Source organism: Topomyia yanbarensis, chromosome 3 (genome assembly GCF_030247195.1).
Source record: "Topomyia yanbarensis strain Yona2022 chromosome 3, ASM3024719v1, whole genome shotgun sequence".
In the NCBI taxonomy this organism is placed as follows: Eukaryota; Metazoa; Arthropoda; class Insecta; order Diptera; family Culicidae; genus Topomyia; species Topomyia yanbarensis.
The window spans coordinates 106,632,301-106,651,034 of record NC_080672.1 but is presented as its reverse complement, the minus strand read 5'-3'; the positions used below and the strand labels follow the sequence as shown (position 1 = coordinate 106,651,034).

Genomic DNA, 18,734 nt, shown 5'->3' with positions numbered 1-18,734 from the left:
CCGTGCGTGACCGATTCATGACGTAGATATGTACAGATGATTGCGATTGCAAGCTCACATGCGTGGCCAGATCTATATTATCGCGAAGGACACGAGCGTTTCTATGTCTACGTGTTTGATCGCGTGGTGTTTTAATGTCGCTTATAACAGCAATAACTTCGCGTGTTTCAATTCGTTTATGTAACCGTGTAGCCATTAGCATATTAGACTTTTTAATGTTCACGCGGGCTGTCATTCTGACGTTTTATTTTAAGTGTACGGTTCCGATTAAGGAAGAAAGCGAACTCTCCCATCTCACTGGAGTGTCCTACTATGGCGCCCTGAGACTTGTTGTCTAGTGTATATAATATAGTATTTTAGACTGGGAGCTCCCGGACGAGAACGATTAAATATCGCGCGAGAGCGGGCCTTTGTCTGTAGGCACATGAAACCGCGTTCATAAATTCGTAAGTGCGACCACGCTAACTTAAGGGGTTACATATGTTGAGATGCGGGAAAAAAGGTAAAAGTTTGAATTTGTATAAAGGTATGTAGCTATATTTTTATGAAATGCTTGTTATATGTTTAGCGTAGTACAATGTCCAATTTGCAAAATCCAGAAAATAAAAAAATATAAATAATTGTCGAAGCTATAGCAATTTCCGCAAAACGCGTTTTTTCAAAGAGGTTTGCCGTGACTACGATTCCAGTCCAACAACTTAAAAGAAACCATCAAACTAAAAAAAATTCATTAGTATATATACCTGTGGTGGCCTTGAACGATCGATTAAAAATTCTTCTTTTTAGAAACGGGGACGATTTTTCCAAAAAACTCGCTATTTTCACCTGAAAAAGTTATTAAAGAATTCATAACAATAGGGTGGATGTACCAATAGTCGCATACTTAAGGAAAACTTTTGCTAAAAAATCGATGAATAGACCTATGGGCAATGTTGATACATTAAACAAAAGCTTTCCCTACTTCATAGGAAAAGCTTTCCCTACTTCATAGGAAAAATATAAAGATGGTTTAATAACCAATTTATGCATTCCAAACCGCTTGTACCACTATAGGAACACATGTACCAATAGTGATGCAGTCGCTAATTTCGGTTCCTATTGCTGTAAATCCCATTGATTTCTTATGGGATTTGCAACTATGGGTACATTAGATCAACTATAGGTGCAAGGGAGCTCAAAATCCATAGAAAATCAATTTTTTCTATAGCTATTTGAGCAAATTTCAAGGATAACAGTTTTATTGTCGCATAATTTTAGTGCGATGAATCGATAAAAAAATATTTGTTGATGGTTGGTACCTTAATTAGGCGTATAACCCACTACTGCAACTATAGGTACACCTCAACTATAGGAGCACCCACCCTAATATGAAAACTTTGACGAAAAAATGGAATCGTTCAAGGACACGGCAATTACGAACAAGTAAAAAAAAGTTTTGAGATCGGTTGAAAACTTTTCCGGATATCGTAGTCACCGCAAAGACGCTTTTGGGAAACATGATTTCGGGATAATCACGTTTAAAGCTTCAAGTATAAGCAACACCTTCATAAGGGAGCAAGATGAAAAACGCTATAACTTTGGGTCCACTGCTCCGATCTCTATAAAAATTTGAGGTAACATTCTTAACATCCTGAGCTTTACGATGGAAGAATTAAAAAAATCGATTTTTTGGCCGACCTCAACATATATAACCCCTTAATCGCCGGGACCTCTTTTATGACTGCGGGATCATAGGCCTAGGTATGGGTGAATCATCCCGACCCAGAATTCACTTCTCCGTATTTCGACATAAGTCGTTTCAATCAATCTGGTTTAGTGCGCGATGCTAGGTCGCGTGTACGAACATCACCCCTATCATCGTCCACATAATGATGCTATTGTATTCGAAGTCGTGTTGCACGATGTTCATCGCAAAAAAGTTTGCTGCCTGGGCTGAAGTTCTAACCATTATCAGAACACATTTTTTTACGTGATGTAGCAGTATGTAGGTATTGGGGTGGGGCAAAAATAAGATTCCAGCTCCGAGCAACTTTTTGAGTACCATTTGGGCCCTAGAACAACTGTGCAAATTCTTAGCTCGATCCCTGCAACTATATTTTTGCGCCCACTGTGTAAAATTTACATAGGATTTTGTATGGGAAAATTAACTTTCACAAAATAATTCCTCCAGGAGTCGCCCATTGCTTCCTAAAAATAAATCGTTATGTGGCTTTCATAGGAAATTTAACAAAGAAACAATGTCTCGAAAACCACGAAACGATCTGACGCTTGAGACAAAAGTTATTAAGCAGAAACCGAATGATGCTCTGACGATTGATAAAATATTCATTTTTTCTAGCACCACTGCTTTTGGTTGTCCAATTATACGCAATTCTGTTTTAATCTTCTCTTAATGTGTCTAAATCATTTATCTATAATGTCTGGTCACTTCACAAGAGTTCTGAGGGATAAATTCTTTTGTACATAATAAGAGAAAATTAAAAACTTTGCATATAATTCGATCGTCAAAAGCAGTGATGCTATGAAAAGTGAAATTTTCATTAATCTTCAGGGTATCAATCGGTTTTTGCCTAATAACTTTTTCCACAAGCATCAGATCGTTTCGCAGTCTTCTAGACTTTATTTCCTTGACAAATTTCCTATAAAAGTCAGACATTTATTTATTTTTGGGAGGTAACGTTCGACTCTTGGAAGAATTAATTTGCAAAAGACGATTTTCCCATATGAAATCCCATGTAAACTTTAACCGTGGGCGCAAAAATATAGTTTCAGCGATCGAACTGTTGTTGATGGAATATTCGAAATATATCTGGTTACGTTCTTTTGAAGGAAAGGCTATGTCTGTAAATTGAACCAGTCCGTTTTTTTGTTAACTGGTCTTGTCATGATTTAAAATATTAATTATCTTCTAGATAACTCGTTCAGCTCACACCTTTGTGGGGGTATGAGGTGGGACCATCATCATCATCATCATAAAAATTTGCAGAGTTGTTCTGGGAGCTAAATGGAACCCAAAATGTTACTCGGAGCCAAATTTTATTTTTTTCATATAACCATGTCCCACTCTAGTAGGTATTGTCACCTCCTGCATTGTACTGTCTATGATCGCAAGTTCAGGAATCAGCAATCAGTAGCGTCTGGCTCAAATGGCACGTTCCCCATATTGATCGGAGATTTGTGCCTTGCCAAGAATCGTCTTTTCATCATTTTCCTGATGGGAAGGATTGGGGAAGTGGTAAGGTTAGGGGTAAGGAAAACAACGACACAGAACAATTAAAACAGAGCATTCTGCACCCCCGGAGTGATGCTGAACGATCTGCAGGTGTTACAACAGCAGGAATAAAACTTCCAACCCCCGGAGGGATTTAGAACCTCTACCCAAACAGTGAGCGGATATATCAACACCCCCTAGGGGATATTGAGATAACAGAACAACACCCCCGAAGAGATATTGTCATTCAAATACGGCTAAAAAAAACTATAGCTCTTTACCACACTGGGTTAGGAACAAAAGCATATCCTTAAATTTCAGCTCTCTGTACATAGGTTCATCTATGTATGGAGAACCAAAAAACCGGATGCGCAATTGCATTAATACAGGGCAATAGCATATCAAATGATATGATGTTCCGTAATCGGATTCACAAAAATCACATGAATAATACTCAGCGCGCTGAATAGTAGCCATGTGATAATTGAGTTTGCAATGTCCAGTCAGTGCCCTGACCAGAATACTGCAGTTGTGCTTGGAAAAATGCAACAAATTTCTTGACATTTTCGGATTCACATCCGGCAGAAAAGCCTTTGTTTGAACGCAAGTTTGCAAGCTACGCCAATGGTTGGCATGTTCGAATGCAGCCCAAGAGCGAATCTTGTGCTTTATCCAACTTATTGACGGTGGTAGAACTGGTTCTGGACCAACGAAATCAGTCGCAGCGCCAGCTCTAGCCAATTCGTCCGCCCATTCATTTCCAGTAATACCGGAATGACCGGGTACCCATAGAAGGTAGATAGCATTTGAAAGGCTAAGTTCTTCGATTTGAGTTCGACATGCGATTACTAATTTCGATCTCGAATCTGCCGAACTAAGTGCTTTCAGGGCAGCCTGACTGTCAGAGCAAAAAATAGATTCTTTTACCGCAAATTCCCTGTTGAAGTGCGGATTGTACGCCACACAGAATCGCAAAGATTTCTGCTTGGAATACGGTACAGTATCTACCAAGCGAATGAGATTGGTTTAATCTCATCCCATGACAATAGACACCAGCACCGGCTCGGCTCTCCAACAAAGAACCGTCCGTATAACAAACTACGTATTATTCAAGTTGTCGCTCCATCCAGCCAGACAGCCATTCCTCACGAAGAGGAATTCTCACATTGAAAGTTTTAAAAGGAAAACTACATGTGAGTGTAAGGTCACTGGGAGCAAGTGTATATTCATCCCAAGTAACCATTTGGGGCCACAGTCTTGTGTGGCTAGTTACACCACCTTGAGGACATCCGCAGACACTCAGTTTCCTCATCTCTACTTGTCTTAACGATGAGCACAGATGTCGGTTGCTAAGCGTTGCGTGTATCCAGTTCGTGATATATGAAGGTACTCCATGATCTCGTGCTGTTTCCAAAATGGATTCGAAAGACACGTTGTCAAAAGCACCTTCAATATCGAGAAAAACTCCTAAACTTGATTGCTTTTGTGAAAAAGCTTTATCAACGTTGTAGACAACATTGTGTAACAGGGTGGTAATAGACTTCCCCCGCTGATATGCATGTTGCATTGCATGCAGCGGGTGCTCGCCCAAGCTACCATCCCGAATGTAGTGGTCGATTAAACGTTCCACTGATTTGAGAAGGAAGGAGGTCAGACTGATCGGTCTAAAGCTCTTTGCGTCCTCATAAGTGACGCGGCCACCTTTGCGAATGAATTTGACTGTTATTTCCATAACTGACATACTTCAAACCCACCGGATGCCACGCGGCCTCTAGGCTGGTTTTGTCCGGAGAAAGATAATTGTCACGTTAAAAACTTCAAGTATAAGCAACACCTTCATAAGGGAGCAAGATGAAAAACGCTGTAACTTTGGGTCCACTGCTCCGATCTCTATAAAAATTTGAGGTAACATTCTTAACATCCTGAGCTTTACGATGGAAGAATAAAAAAAATTCCATTTTTTGGCCGACCTCAACATATATAACCCCTTAATCGCCGGGACCTCTTTTATGACTGCGGGATCGTAGGCCTAGTTATGGGTGAATCATCCCGACCCAGAATTCACTTCTCCGTATTTCGACATAAGTCGTTTCATTAAATCTGGTTTAGTGCGCGATGCTAGGTCGCGTGTACGAACATCACCCCTATCATCGTCCACATAATGATGCTATTGTATTCGAAGTCGTGTTGCACGATGTTCATCGCAAAAAAGTTTGCTGCCTGGGCTGAAGTTCTAACCATTATCAGAACACATTTTTTTACGTGATGTAGCAGTATGTAGGTATTGTCACCTCCTGCATTGTACTGTCTATGATCGCAAGTTAGTCCCGTAAAGATAGGAAATCCCATAGAAAATGGGACAAATATTTGATCATGGGTAGTGTAGGTCTAACGCAAGTTTTCTCAATCAAACGAATTTGTATAATCCCATAAAAAGGACACTTTTTCCTGTGGGCGGCTCATTTCACTTCGCTGCTGAAGGCAATGATACTATACTATTCGTGCAGCCGGGCTCAATAGAATGAATAACAAGCGAGTGAGTGATGAGAAGGTAGACTGCTATATTTATTTATTGTAAATTAACCCATTATAACCCAGGGTTTTAAAAAGTGTGCCAAATGCAGCGATATCTTCAATTCTACCCAAAAATGTATCAGATTATGGAAAAAACAAAATCACCGCTTGAAATGGTTTTGAGAATTAAAATATCTTGTGCCAAAAATTTCGTACGCTTAAATAAAAACAACAAATTTTAAGTTGTTTGACATATTTCCGGATTTTCTGATAGACAACACTTCTTTTACACCTGTAGGAACGTTTTGTCACATAATGGGATTATTAGCACGAATTCCAACAATAAAATTCAATTAAATGTACTGCTTACTTTTCAGCCGCCATTTGCCCCAACTATACACGGTTCAAAAATGTAAACAAAATTATGAAAAATGTCAGTTGTCTTGTTTCACAATGAAATATGAGGTGTAATGATCCCATTAGTGCAATAATAAAGCAGTTAGATGCCAAAATTCTGCAGTAAATACGCGTTAAACGATGGATAATTCTGCATATGAAATTTCATACGCTAGGATATAATGGGTTAATAACACGCATGGCTCCGTTTAGCTCACGCATCCAACCGCGTCAAGTAAACGAAAAGACGAAATCGGCAGTAGCGACGCACAGTGACGGGTCTTCGAACAAGTCCGTCAAAACCAAAAATGTTACTTAATCCATCCAAAACATATTTTTGCTAATTTTGGGGTGCTGAGTTCATTTTTTGTGTCGAAAAATATCATAAATGAGTTTTTTTAGACAATTTTTTGTTCGTTTATTTATTTATACTGATCTTTGGTGTATAGCGCACAGACTACATAAAAATAGAACTTACCGTCTAAATTTTAAATTATTAAAAAATCCTGATAGCTAACTTATGAATAGATTAGGTGACATTAAACTCAAACAGATGTGAGATCGGCGATGAATAGTTTTCCAGATTTTATACGTGCAGATGTAGTTTATTAATAAAATGAAATTCAACGGTCCTAGATGACTTCCTTGAGGGACTTCGGTTAGCGTATCAAGCAAGCTAGAACGCGTTAAACCAATTCTAACGAAAGCACATCGAACAGACAGATAGGATTGCTACCATCCAGTTAACCAGGAAGGAAACCCTAGTCAGCAGTTCCAGAGGATCAATTTCCTGAGATACTTTATCGATTATTTTTGAAAAGTGAAATGTTATCAAACCTTTCTTTTCAGTGAAATTTCATTATTGGGCAGATCTTTTTTTAACGATGAGGGAAATCAAAAACAACATAAAAATTAGATAAAACTGCTCGATTCAGATATTATTTTGCTCTAATCACCATGCGTCTACATACCAGTAAAAATTCAAAAATGTCATTTTTAAACCCCTTGTGGTAAAAAGAAGCAAAACGAGGCGTTGAAATTCAAAAAGTTAAGATGACATCCCATAGAACGTATAGTATGCGCCCGTTTCGAACTGTTTCACCTGATGTACGGGTTACATTTATGAGAAAAAATTTGTATTCAGTCCTCTTAAGATATATTTGAAAAAAAAATAATAGCTCGAATCAAATCTGGCGAACAAAAAGCTCATAAACACATTTTTTTAATTCCCTTCGAAATGAAACTAGTTGTGCTCGAATCTAACATGGCATTGACGTTTTTGCACGGAAAGTCGCAGGCCAAAACTGACTAGAAAAACCGGTTTCAATTCGTCCTGCTAGGTATCACCTTCACCTTCATTAGATACTATTAGTGGCAGGCTGATTTTCCCCACTGAGTAAAAAAGAAAGTAAACAGTCTTTTAGCTGCCGTAGAAAAATACAAGTTACCATGTTTACATATGCTTAACCAAATCTACTACCGATGGTGATAAAAAAACAACCGACGAACTTATGGAAGCCGAAACCAAAAGTAAAACCATCGAAGAAGACCGCAAAGTGTGTGTATGTTTATTGATTTTTGTGCGCGTTTCTTCCAGGAGCTTCATCGCCCAAATGTTTACCGTTTGCTGGTCTTTGGTTACTGCCCATCGAACGACGCTAACGATGAGAAGGGGAAAGCAAACGCAAGGATAATCGACCATACACGAGGAAGAGATCGCCATTCACTTTTGTTACTTTCCCGCTGACAATACATACATAGATACATACAAACTTCAATAGCGAAAGAGTCACAGGCGGCACAGCTCAGTGAATCTAGTTGGGGGTAGAAAAAAAGCCATGACTTGACGATGGGGAAGAGCATTGACTTGATTTAGGAAATCGGATTACCAACATTATCGATTGTCCTTAACAGGAAATGACGGAAGTATAACCATCAGCATTGGAGGTTACTTTTTGGGAACGCAAGCTTTTTTGTTGCGTACTTAGAACTATTACACAACATTTTTTTTCGTCAGAGTTATCCAATTATTTGAACTGATGAGGTTGAGCAACACATACTATTTCTATGCAACGAAATGATTCGAATAGAAAGGAGTAAATTAAGAGGCTTCATTTGACGTATCGCATCGTTCAATATTAATTATTTTATTTTTTAAGCGTGTTATCCAAACATTATGTCACATAAAATGCCAACGATTTACCCCTATTAATCTAATTGACACAATTTCCTTTATCTTTGCTCGTGGTAAACGCGTAACGAAATATTCATTTGTATATTACTACTCGGTAAACACGTTTCAGATTACTCCATCTCCCTCATATTTCACTTTTTCTCAAACCACCTCCATCGCTTTATTATTATATTGTTTTTACGAACGATTAGAGTGGATTGATAGTATCAAGTCAGACACCCTTGTATATACAAAACAGACAGATCAGTCGATTTTCAATACACACATGTTTATTCAAGATCAAACGAGGAATAATGTGCACACAGTATACGCCTAAATAAACTGACGTTATTCCTGTCGCTCTATCTCATCCAACTCTTCCTCGAAAGCTCTCGAGACACCCTCGAGATAAACGCTTTCCGGAGAGTCAAAACAAAACACCCTTGTGTTGCTAATCGATCCCTGTATGCACACTGCATCAAAAAGCGATGTTGGCGAAAATGTCCACCGGCTCACAAGGTGCAGTTTACACAGACAGAAACCCAAACCAACCCTTCTGTCAACAGCCGTAATCCTTCAATCCATCCGTCAGTCGGCACGGCCCGGACTCTCGGTCCGGGATAAGACAATGCAGCGAACCGAATCGACAACATTCGCCATTATGATAGCCGCCGCTGCTGACGCCCGCCACCGTCACCACATCGTTAGATCTGTCAACAGAATCACAAGTGTTCCTGCTGTCTGTCGTTTGTGTCATTCGAGACCTGCAATAATCGTAGTTGCTTCTGTTTCGCGCGGATGATATGGCTGTGTGGGGGTGTTTGTTGCTAACGGTTTGATGTCCGCACACACCTTTCCCATAACCTACATCTACCGAAAGGGTGATGTCGAGTAGTGAACGGGGTAAAAAGAAAACTGGAACGTTTGATGTACATCATACCTACTTCTGGAGTACCCTTTTCGCGTCCTGCTTGAAGTGATATTTACATAATAGATGGTCGCGATTTGAAGCTTCGCGTTGGGAAGCTTCGCAGAGATTTCAGAATGGCAGAGAGCAAGTGTTTGTGCTATAAAGTGTTGCCAGTTTGAAATTAGCTTAATTATGGTATCCATCTTGCAACAAAGAATAATTATGAAAATTACATCGAAAACCGTCGGTGATAAATTAATAAATAATAAAACAAATTCTAGGTTCCGTGAACCCAGTTTACGATCCAAAATACGTTCCATTATTTATCAAACATTTGGTGGTTATCCCAATTATCTCGGTATGTCATATTCGTGACAATGGTTCACGTTATTTTATTTAGTTCGTTTCTGTTCGGGACATCATATCGAATAACTTAAAGTGAACAAATGTATTCAGAGATTTGAAGCAAAAGATAGTCTTTGCGTTTGGCTGGAAATCGATCATAAGTTGAACGTCAATATCACTCTTTTTTGCACTAATTGTTGAATGTAACTCCACATATATTGCATCAAAATTGTAGTAGTATCTGTAGCGGAAAATTTAATTTAATAAATATTTTCCTTGTTTTGACGTGTCTTTTTTTCCTTTTTCGAGGATTTTTATGAACGGAATACAAGGAATATATAAATTCCATTAACTGCTGGATCCGTAGTTAGCATCTGCCGATAGGTTTTGAGCGCGACATCAACATGCCTCTCCATAGCTCTACCCACTGCCAAAGTCTGGCGGCAACTGAGTTAGCTAAGGGGGCAAACAGTGATAATAAATATCTCAAGCCATGAGCGCAGTCCACTGGACTTAAAAATAGATAACGAGAGAGAGATTTGGCCCGATCGATGAGAGGGAGAGGTGACGATCTGCTTATAGGAGACATTGGGGGTCGGTGGGTCAATTAGGAGGTATTGGAGGCTGTGGCGGTGATCACAATACTGCTGGGAATATGTGATGGCATCATCACAGTTCCTCGATGACGGAGTGGTTAAAGCACCCAACTGGAGACTGGGATATCGCAGGTTCGATTCCTGCTTGAGGACATATCTTTTCTCAGTGTTTCCAATAAAAAGGTGAATTTTCACCGTTTTTCTATTCTCATCGCTTCCGGTCATTCTTTCTCTGTCTGTTTTTCAGTGGACACGTTCATAAAAATCCTTAATTTTATTAAACTTTTGCGAACCAACGCTCTGATTGGTTGTCGCTATTCATAATATATCCCTAGATTTAGTTTGCTGCACTAGTCACGTATTCTATTAGTTAGCTGATATTTTTTTATCTACAAAAGAACGAACACCGACACAGTAGCTATCAATTTCATACATGATTGGTGAGCACAACCGACTGCAGCATTTAATGATGCGCAAAGAGGAGCAAGGGATAATACAAGTGTGCGCGGAAAAAGATACATGTAAGCCATGTGTTACCAAATGCCTCTCCGGTGGATCAAATCATTAGTTGATAAATGAGAGAATCACATGAAAAGAAATACTTGTTTTATTTGAGGATGATCCAACCGGAACTGTAGAGATAGATTCACGAAAGGGCTTCCTGTCCGAATCTCGCACTACAACTGCGTAACGAATGAAAACAATTTTTTTAAAGTCGCGTAAATAAAACTAGATTAAAAAACATCTCATTACAATTGCAGACGGGACGGAAACCACTGTCACCCACTAAAACACTGCTACAGGCCAATTGCAGCAGGCCGTGATTCTGGTTGTGATATTGAGTGTACGGTTCAGATTTGGGGGCGCGGAAACTTCATGATCGCGTGGAAATGAGCGTTTGTATGTTCGGGCTTGTGACTGCGTTTTTAAATTAATTAGTGCTAAAACATTCACTTAATCACCGTGCAGACGCATGTTTGAGAGATCGCTGTCGTCGTAGATGTCAGTAGATGATTCGAGCGTTTGTATGTTAACGTGTTCGATCACGTGAGCTTTTGTATGTCGTATGCGAATGTTCCTCGGACCGCGAGTCCGATGCTTAATTTTGCAAGTACGGTTCAGATGCTAGAAGAGATAGTATCACCAAAGTTTCCGGCAATGTCGCCCTGAAGCTTGTTGTCCATCGTTGAGCAACATATATTTTTATTTTTGAGGAAATTGCAACTTAAGGTATGCACCTAGACTGCTAGGACCAAGGGCAACGGCTTCCGGACGTAACCGATTCATGATCTTGTGAGAACGAGCGTTGGTATCATTGCATTTGAGGCTGCGTTTATAAATTCGTGAGCGCCAAATTATTGACTTGTTCATCGGAATGTTTTATGTATGCGGTATCGCGGGCGTAGATTCGAGCGGTTGGTATTATCGTAAGGAGCACAAATGTTTCTATGTTACCGTGTTAGTGTTTTATGTCGCGTATGCTTGCGAGGTTATTACTTCGCGCGTTAGAACACATTTATATAGCCAATCAGCCTTTTGCATATTCGAGTGGGCTTTGTTGGAGCCCCAACTATGGCGCCTCAAGGGGAGCGTCTGGTGTAGTGTGTAAAAAATCGACTTCTTTTTTATCCGCTTAATCGTTAGTATTGAACCTCTAGAATAGTCTCTCGCGATCTCGGTGGCCACTCTGGACTTCTCTTGTTTTAAACAGCCATGCATTCCTCGCGCGTATTTACTATAACACAGATTTCAATCTATTGGCAACAATTTTTGAAAAACTGACAGCGATAAAAATATAAAATATAAACAATGCACTCTAAACTACTTCTACACAAATTTTTAGGAGAAAATGCCAAATAGGTCATTTTCCACAGCGTTTTTTTCGTGATGCAATTTGATGTGGGACACCCTTTAATAGCATTTTTCTCGAAACCGCGTTTTTCAAATTGGCGAACACGATGACTCAAAAACTAATCAACGAATTGACTTTCTTTTTTATGAGAGTACACAATATGTTGATTAACCACAGAAAACTGAATATATTCGTTTCTCCCTATTATTTTGAAGCGAATTTGACCCAAAAACTCAAGCTTTTTCTATATTTTTATTTGGTTTATCGAGTAACTACAAGTCCAAGCTTTACAAAACTTCTCGAATTTCCTGTGTCAGACAATTTTATCAAGAATTCGTGTTCGTGTTCGCCGCGGCGCTCCTCGACGTGGAACTGGCTGTACGTCTACTCTTAGAACGCATATAGGGTGAAGTGCCTATTTTCACCATACTAAGCAAGGTGCCTCACTAATTCGTTAATTTCTCGCCCTACAATCAATGAAATACGTAAAAATTGACGTCAACAGCTTTGCTTCGTTGTTAAGAACCAATACAATAACAGAAATGCACTGAAACAGTGAAATTCTCGTGTTTGAGCGCAACGAAAACTCGAATCGAGTGCCCCTATTGTTGTGCTATCATTTGACTCAATGCGTTGAACAAAGATGGCAGACACTGCTCTAACCAACGGATTCAAATGGGGTAGGGTGATAATAGAAACATGGCGCAAATGGGCTCATCACCCCATATGTGGCTCTGCGTGACTGAAAATATTTTTTTCGTACACGATGAATGCATAAATAGATCTTAACATTACACAAAAGATCCATTGCTGCCTTGCCTTCATAATCGTAAAACAAAATTACTTTCAGTTTGAGCACTTCACACCAGGCGCCCCCTTAGGGGTGGCTAAGTTAACTCAGTAAAAAAGAATTTTTTTCTAAAAATTTATGGTGGCGATACAGAGAATGACAGTTTTTTTTATCAATTTACATACTTTAATGCTACAACAATTGCAAAATACTGAAAATTGAACGAGTGACAGTGAATCTCCGGAAGCACCTCGTCGAAAAATTGTTTTGCTGTGCACGTCATAACTCAAAATCTACTGGACCAATCATTTTGAAATTTTACAAGGTAGCTACAGAAGTTTCATTTTAGCTCAATTTTTGAATTTTTCGTACCACTACGTTACCACTTTCCTTAAGACATGTTATCTAGTGTATATAAGTTTCTTATTCAAAGTGGAAGCTCCCGGACCAATGCGATTCATGATCGCGCGAGAACGTGCATATTTGAATGCTTGAGACCGCGTTTATAAATTCTAACACATTCAATTAGTTATCGGGACGTTCTGATTGCGAGATCGTGGGAGCAGGTATAAATGTGAATGATCGCTTTTGAGACCAGATTTTTACTATCGCGAAGGACCCGAGCGTTTGCATGTTTTTGTATTCGTTCGTTGTTTTATCATGCTATACATATTGCACAGTTGGTACCAGTCGTAGAAAGGAACAGTAAATTAGAGAAAACTATTAAATCCTCGAGCATCGTTATTCATTTGATTAGGTAAGTGGCCTGGGAGGTTTTAACAAATGGCATGGCAGCTAAACTGAAAGCAGCTGATTTCGATCAAGAGAAAGCAAGGACTCTCGGATAGGGATGCCACCACCGAAAAAAAATACCATGCCAACCGTAGTATCGTTCATTCCGTGCCTCTAAGCAACCGAACAGCACGATGAAGCAGAACCTACTGAACAGACCATGCGTCAGAAAATTCTACAAGCAGATTTTGACAAAGTACAGGGAATGCCTGTACTTTGTCAAAAGCCACTATTTCAAAAGCACCATTTAGCGAAACCGATAGTTTTTCCAGCAGCTATTTTGTATGATTTGAATCGTTGTGATCTAATAAATCGGCTGATATTCTTCTTTTAGAGTTTTGAAAAGGTTTAAATGGATAATCCGGTGGCAAAGCTGAACACAATTTTTTCTACCTATACTACCCAGCGTTCAAAACTAACACATGCTCAAAAAAGGTAACTTGAACCTTAAGCTCCTGGTGAAAAAGTGTCAGATATAGATTTCCGGATCCTTTCAAAAAAAAACGTGTCTACGGGAACATGCAGCACAACCGCCATCGTGTGTCAAAATAACCCGAAAAAAAAATATTTTTGTGCTTCACAACTAATCCCATTTTACAAGATCTCGATTCACCACCCATTGTTGCGCAAAATTCTTGAAATATTCCTATTTTTCGTGCTCTACGGTGCTGCAATCCCTTAATTGTGTGCTAGTAATGACATCACTGCAGAAAATCCATAGCACTTACCGCTTATTGTACCGTCCGGACGTTATAGTCAAGATGTTCCTCGTTTGGCATGCGAGCAACGAATGGTTTAAACCTTGCGACGCTTTTGTTCATTGTTAATACTGTTATTTTTAGCATTCTATAGGTTTTCGAGGTCGCTGATTATGATTCTGACGTCGAAAATGTAAAATTCAAAATGGCGGATTCAATATGGCGACCGTGCTTGGCTAAATTTCATTTTTTTTATATTGGCCTAAAACGTCTTACAGGGGGGTTTTTGGGGTCGCTGATGCTGATTCTGACATTGAAAATATAAAATTCTAAATGGCGGATCCAGTAAGGCGACTGTGTGTCCCAAAAACTCCCATAAATTCAGTTTTATACTGACTGTTAAAAATTTGCCAATTTCGTAAAAAATTGTTGCCATTGTGTAACTGCCATTTTGAATTTTCAAATTCTGTTATCAGAATCGTAATCAGCGGCCTCAAAAACCACATAATCTATATGCATGCTAGTTGAGAAGTTATCCCTGTCTCTCAGAATCTTCTTTAGACCAACATAATAATAAACTCCATTTTTGCATATTTTGATGTTTTTTTTTTTCGAAAAAACTGCCCTACGAAAAACTCTGCATACTTGCAAACAACATTTTATTTTTTTATAACTAATAAGTAATTAACAAATTCACATAATTCTTTGTGCTAGTTGTACTCCTTACATCCCTAAGAGTTGATTAGAAGCAAGAATTCGAATTTAGATGTCAACGCTAACTAGAAATCCAATAAAAACTAGTACGAGAAGTACGTGGGACGTATACTTCCCACTGCGTCGCAAAGGGTTAAGGGAGCCTGAGGGTGCAAAATTAAAAAAAAAATAGGATTTTTATTTTTGCATATTTCGGATCTCTAAGATAAGAGAAATATACCCAAGAAAGGATTTACTCGAATTCTACTTGGTTCGACTGCTACAGCCCATGGTTCAAAAAGATGGTAAAACCTGAGGCAGACAAAATCTCAAATGTGCACGTAAACGAAGCAGTTTCCAGTCAACTCATTACTTACTTCAAATTAATACCAAAAAAGCTTGGTACACACCAATGTGTGTTTTCCAAAATGGCCAAGACATCTTTTTTCTATTCTACACTAGTAAAAACAAAAACGTGATGCAATTTCATCCACATTACAACCACCCACTATCGGTCGTCTCCTGTCGTTCAGTAATCTTGGCAACGCTGGAAAACCTCCCAGCGCTTTTTCGTCCTGTCGTTTTCCACACTAAAAGCTCTCACGAACACCACCGAAAAGTGAAAATGCAATAGCGAGACGGAAAAGAAAATCGTACCTACAACTATTTTTCTCTCCCCATGCTCTTTACTCCGTTCTAGTCAAACGACACCGCAATAAACAATAATTATTGTGCTTGGTGCGTGCAGTATTGATAAAAAAGCGCTGCCTCCAGTCCAGTGGAAGAGAATAGTATTTTCTCAATGAATGTATCATTCCTCCCCCACTCCAAGGCAAGAACTCGTAGAATCCTGCCCTTCTGCCTCCCCCAAGGCTAGAAGATTCGATACTTCGATATTCTCCCCAGATTCCACCATCTTCTTTTGTTTAATGCGTTTCCATGTTTTTCCACCCACTGCTACTGATAGTATCGTAAGGTTGTAGGACAAAAAGCACAACTCATACAAGAATGCTCCAGGAATTTTGAAGATACCCCATCAACTGGAGTGTCACAACCCCTTTGGAACCCGCACTTGCACTTACCCGACTATTCAGCGGAACCGTCTCGATCATTTCCTGACCGGTGCAGAGGCGTTTGTTGTGCGGCCCGTCCTGGCCACCGCCGGCACCGTTTCCATTGAACGCCATGATCATTGATTTGCTTTGTTTAGTTACGATTGGCAAGGGAAATTTTTCACTAGCGGCCTACCGACAGAACTCGCGGAACTATTACTGATAAGCACTCGCGGAATCACGCACTCACAATGCCGACAAAAAAATAAATTAGCGACTGCTGCTCCTCTAATGCGAAACTTGAAAAAACCCTTTTCCTTTTGCTTCGCTGCTAGGCGTATCACTTTTAGCAGCTTTTCTATGCACTACTTCTTCACTTGCAACTTGTGTTTTCACTTATTTTTTCGCTACAGCTTGATGGGACACCACTTCTCTCACGCGACTTTCTTCTTTTACTCGCTACTTAGCCCTTGTATATATTTTTATTTGCTTTTATATTAAGTTTGTATTTTTCTTACCGTCGCACTGATTTTTCCTCGATTACGATTTTCTACTCGTATTCGAGCGACGGAGATTGCAAACCGAACGAGCAGAAAGAAAAAATATAAAACATGAAGGTTTTGCTCTTTTTGCTTTGCCGTGTACCGTCCGTCCGTGTTTCACGCACACACTTGACAACAGTCGTGGCTGGCAGATTATTCTATTTTTTTTATTTTCTTCTCAACACACACTCGTCTGGCCGGAGAGTCAACGCCACGGAAATGGTGGAGCGCGGAAAGCGTTGCTATGACAGCTACGGGCACACTCTCCACGAATCGAAATACACAAGAGTACGAGGGGATAAACCGTCCACTATAGCCTGTCCTGGAACGCTGAAATCCGTAGAAACACTTATGCCAACGCTGATTAATTCAGAACTAAACGCACCGGAACCGGAAGAGTTGATCTTTCACGGGAGCGACGTGCTGCAGATCATCGAATGTCTGCAGTGACAAACAAGTAGGCGCAGACTAAAAAGACGTCGGTAAATGCGATTTTTTCTTCCTTATGTTTCGATAGCGAAAAAGACTGCGATTTTGGCGACAAATTTTCCCAACTACTAAATACAACGGGTGTAGTACACACAGGCAGTAATAGCACTCTCTTTACTAGAACGACCCCGATCGAGGAAACTAGAGTAAGCACCTTAGAAATTTCTACTTCTGACTCGGTCTCCGGAGAATCGGATACTGACTGACTTTGACTACCGACTATCCGACCACGGCCTAGGTGAAACTGAAAGTAGAGTGCGATACCAAATCAGCCTCGCTCACGAGTCACCAATCGCGGCGACGATTTTCGGTATCGTCAAACTCCAAAGAGAAAACTACGAAAACTCTCACGGCGTCTAAAAAATGACAGCTCGCAACGATAGGGTTGTCTCGCTTGCGCGCAGGTTCAACCAGTTATTTCCATTCCGTTCAGACTCAGGTGCACCATGCCGGGACACTAGAGGTGCGTTTTGCGCAAGTGTAGCAACTTGGGAGAGACGCCGGAGAATGAAAGAGAACCAACTAGCAACAAGCTGACAGACGGACAGGTATGTGTGCGTATTGCATAAACGCTTTGGACGATCGATAAAAGACAGCCGTTGATTATAGGATATAAACAGAGAGGAAATGTACTAACGTCAAAAATAAACTTCAATGAACAGATGTCAGAATTTCCTAACACGAACTCCACCTGTGGGAAGACGGAAGAAACTCGCTGTCTCGTTGTGTCGATTCACAATACACAATGAAAAAAAAAATTAAGGTAAAACGAGTTCTTCTAGTTGACACAAATTTGCGGTCGTTTGCGTAGCAATCGTCTGACAAGTACATAATATGTAATAAATATTATTTATTTATAGGGAACCAGCCGTTTTGGAAATCGTAAAATTTACGATAATCATTTTAATCATTTCTCGGGGAACGTATGCTTAAGGAGGTAAAGACATTACGGATGAACCCATAGTTACAGACCTGAAAAAAAGTTTTCACTACCAGGTTCTTGTTAACACTAATGAAATTACAAATATAACACGGTTACACTGGTTACACGGTCGAAAATGGTGGCTTTATCGTACAGAAACTTATCTGTAATTGTTTACAACAGTATAAGTAGCAACCATGCATCCCACATTTGACGTTCCTCAACCATAACAACAAACTACTTTCAAATAATTGATCGAGTTTTTTTGGAAATTCGATAAAAAAGTCTGTGTGATATTTAGTAACAAAAATAACAATAAAACAACCTAATCAATACCGCAATCCATTTAAACCATTGATTAATATAAAGTACCTATTTTGACCATATTAGGTAGGGTGCCACACTATTTCATTAATTACACGGCCTACAATCGATAAAGCAATTACCGCAGCGGGTCGTTAAGTGAAACACTGTATGTTTCCAAATATAATTGCAATCTTCACAGATCACAGAATTTGATGTTCCACGTGAGAGGATTTTGTATTTTTCAAATGACCTAGTATGTTGTAGATTTCATTAAATACTACACAACATAATGTATGAAAAATGTTGTATACCCTCAAAATCTTGATTTATGGCAAATAAAAACGGTTTTACGGAACTTTCGGCAGCAATTTTGTTTTTGTTTCAGCCGAGTTTTCTGGAGAGAAGAATAACTGCGAGGGGCAAGTACTAAATCTTCAATATGACGCAGTGCTA

At 39.5% G+C, this 18,734-nt stretch overlaps 1 protein-coding gene across 1 annotated transcript in view; it reads right to left on the bottom strand.

The window, feature by feature from the left end:
- Positions 1–17,300, bottom strand: part of LOC131689555 (heterogeneous nuclear ribonucleoprotein L) — an 803,699-nt gene extending 786,399 nt beyond the window's left edge. Inside the window, exon 1 of the mRNA XM_058974744.1 lies at positions 16,053–17,300. Coding sequence (XP_058830727.1) covers positions 16,053–16,163 — 111 coding nt within the window. The 5' untranslated portion in view covers positions 16,164–17,300. The remainder of the gene's footprint in view (positions 1–16,052) is intronic.
- Positions 17,301–18,734: the final 1,434 nt, after the last annotated feature.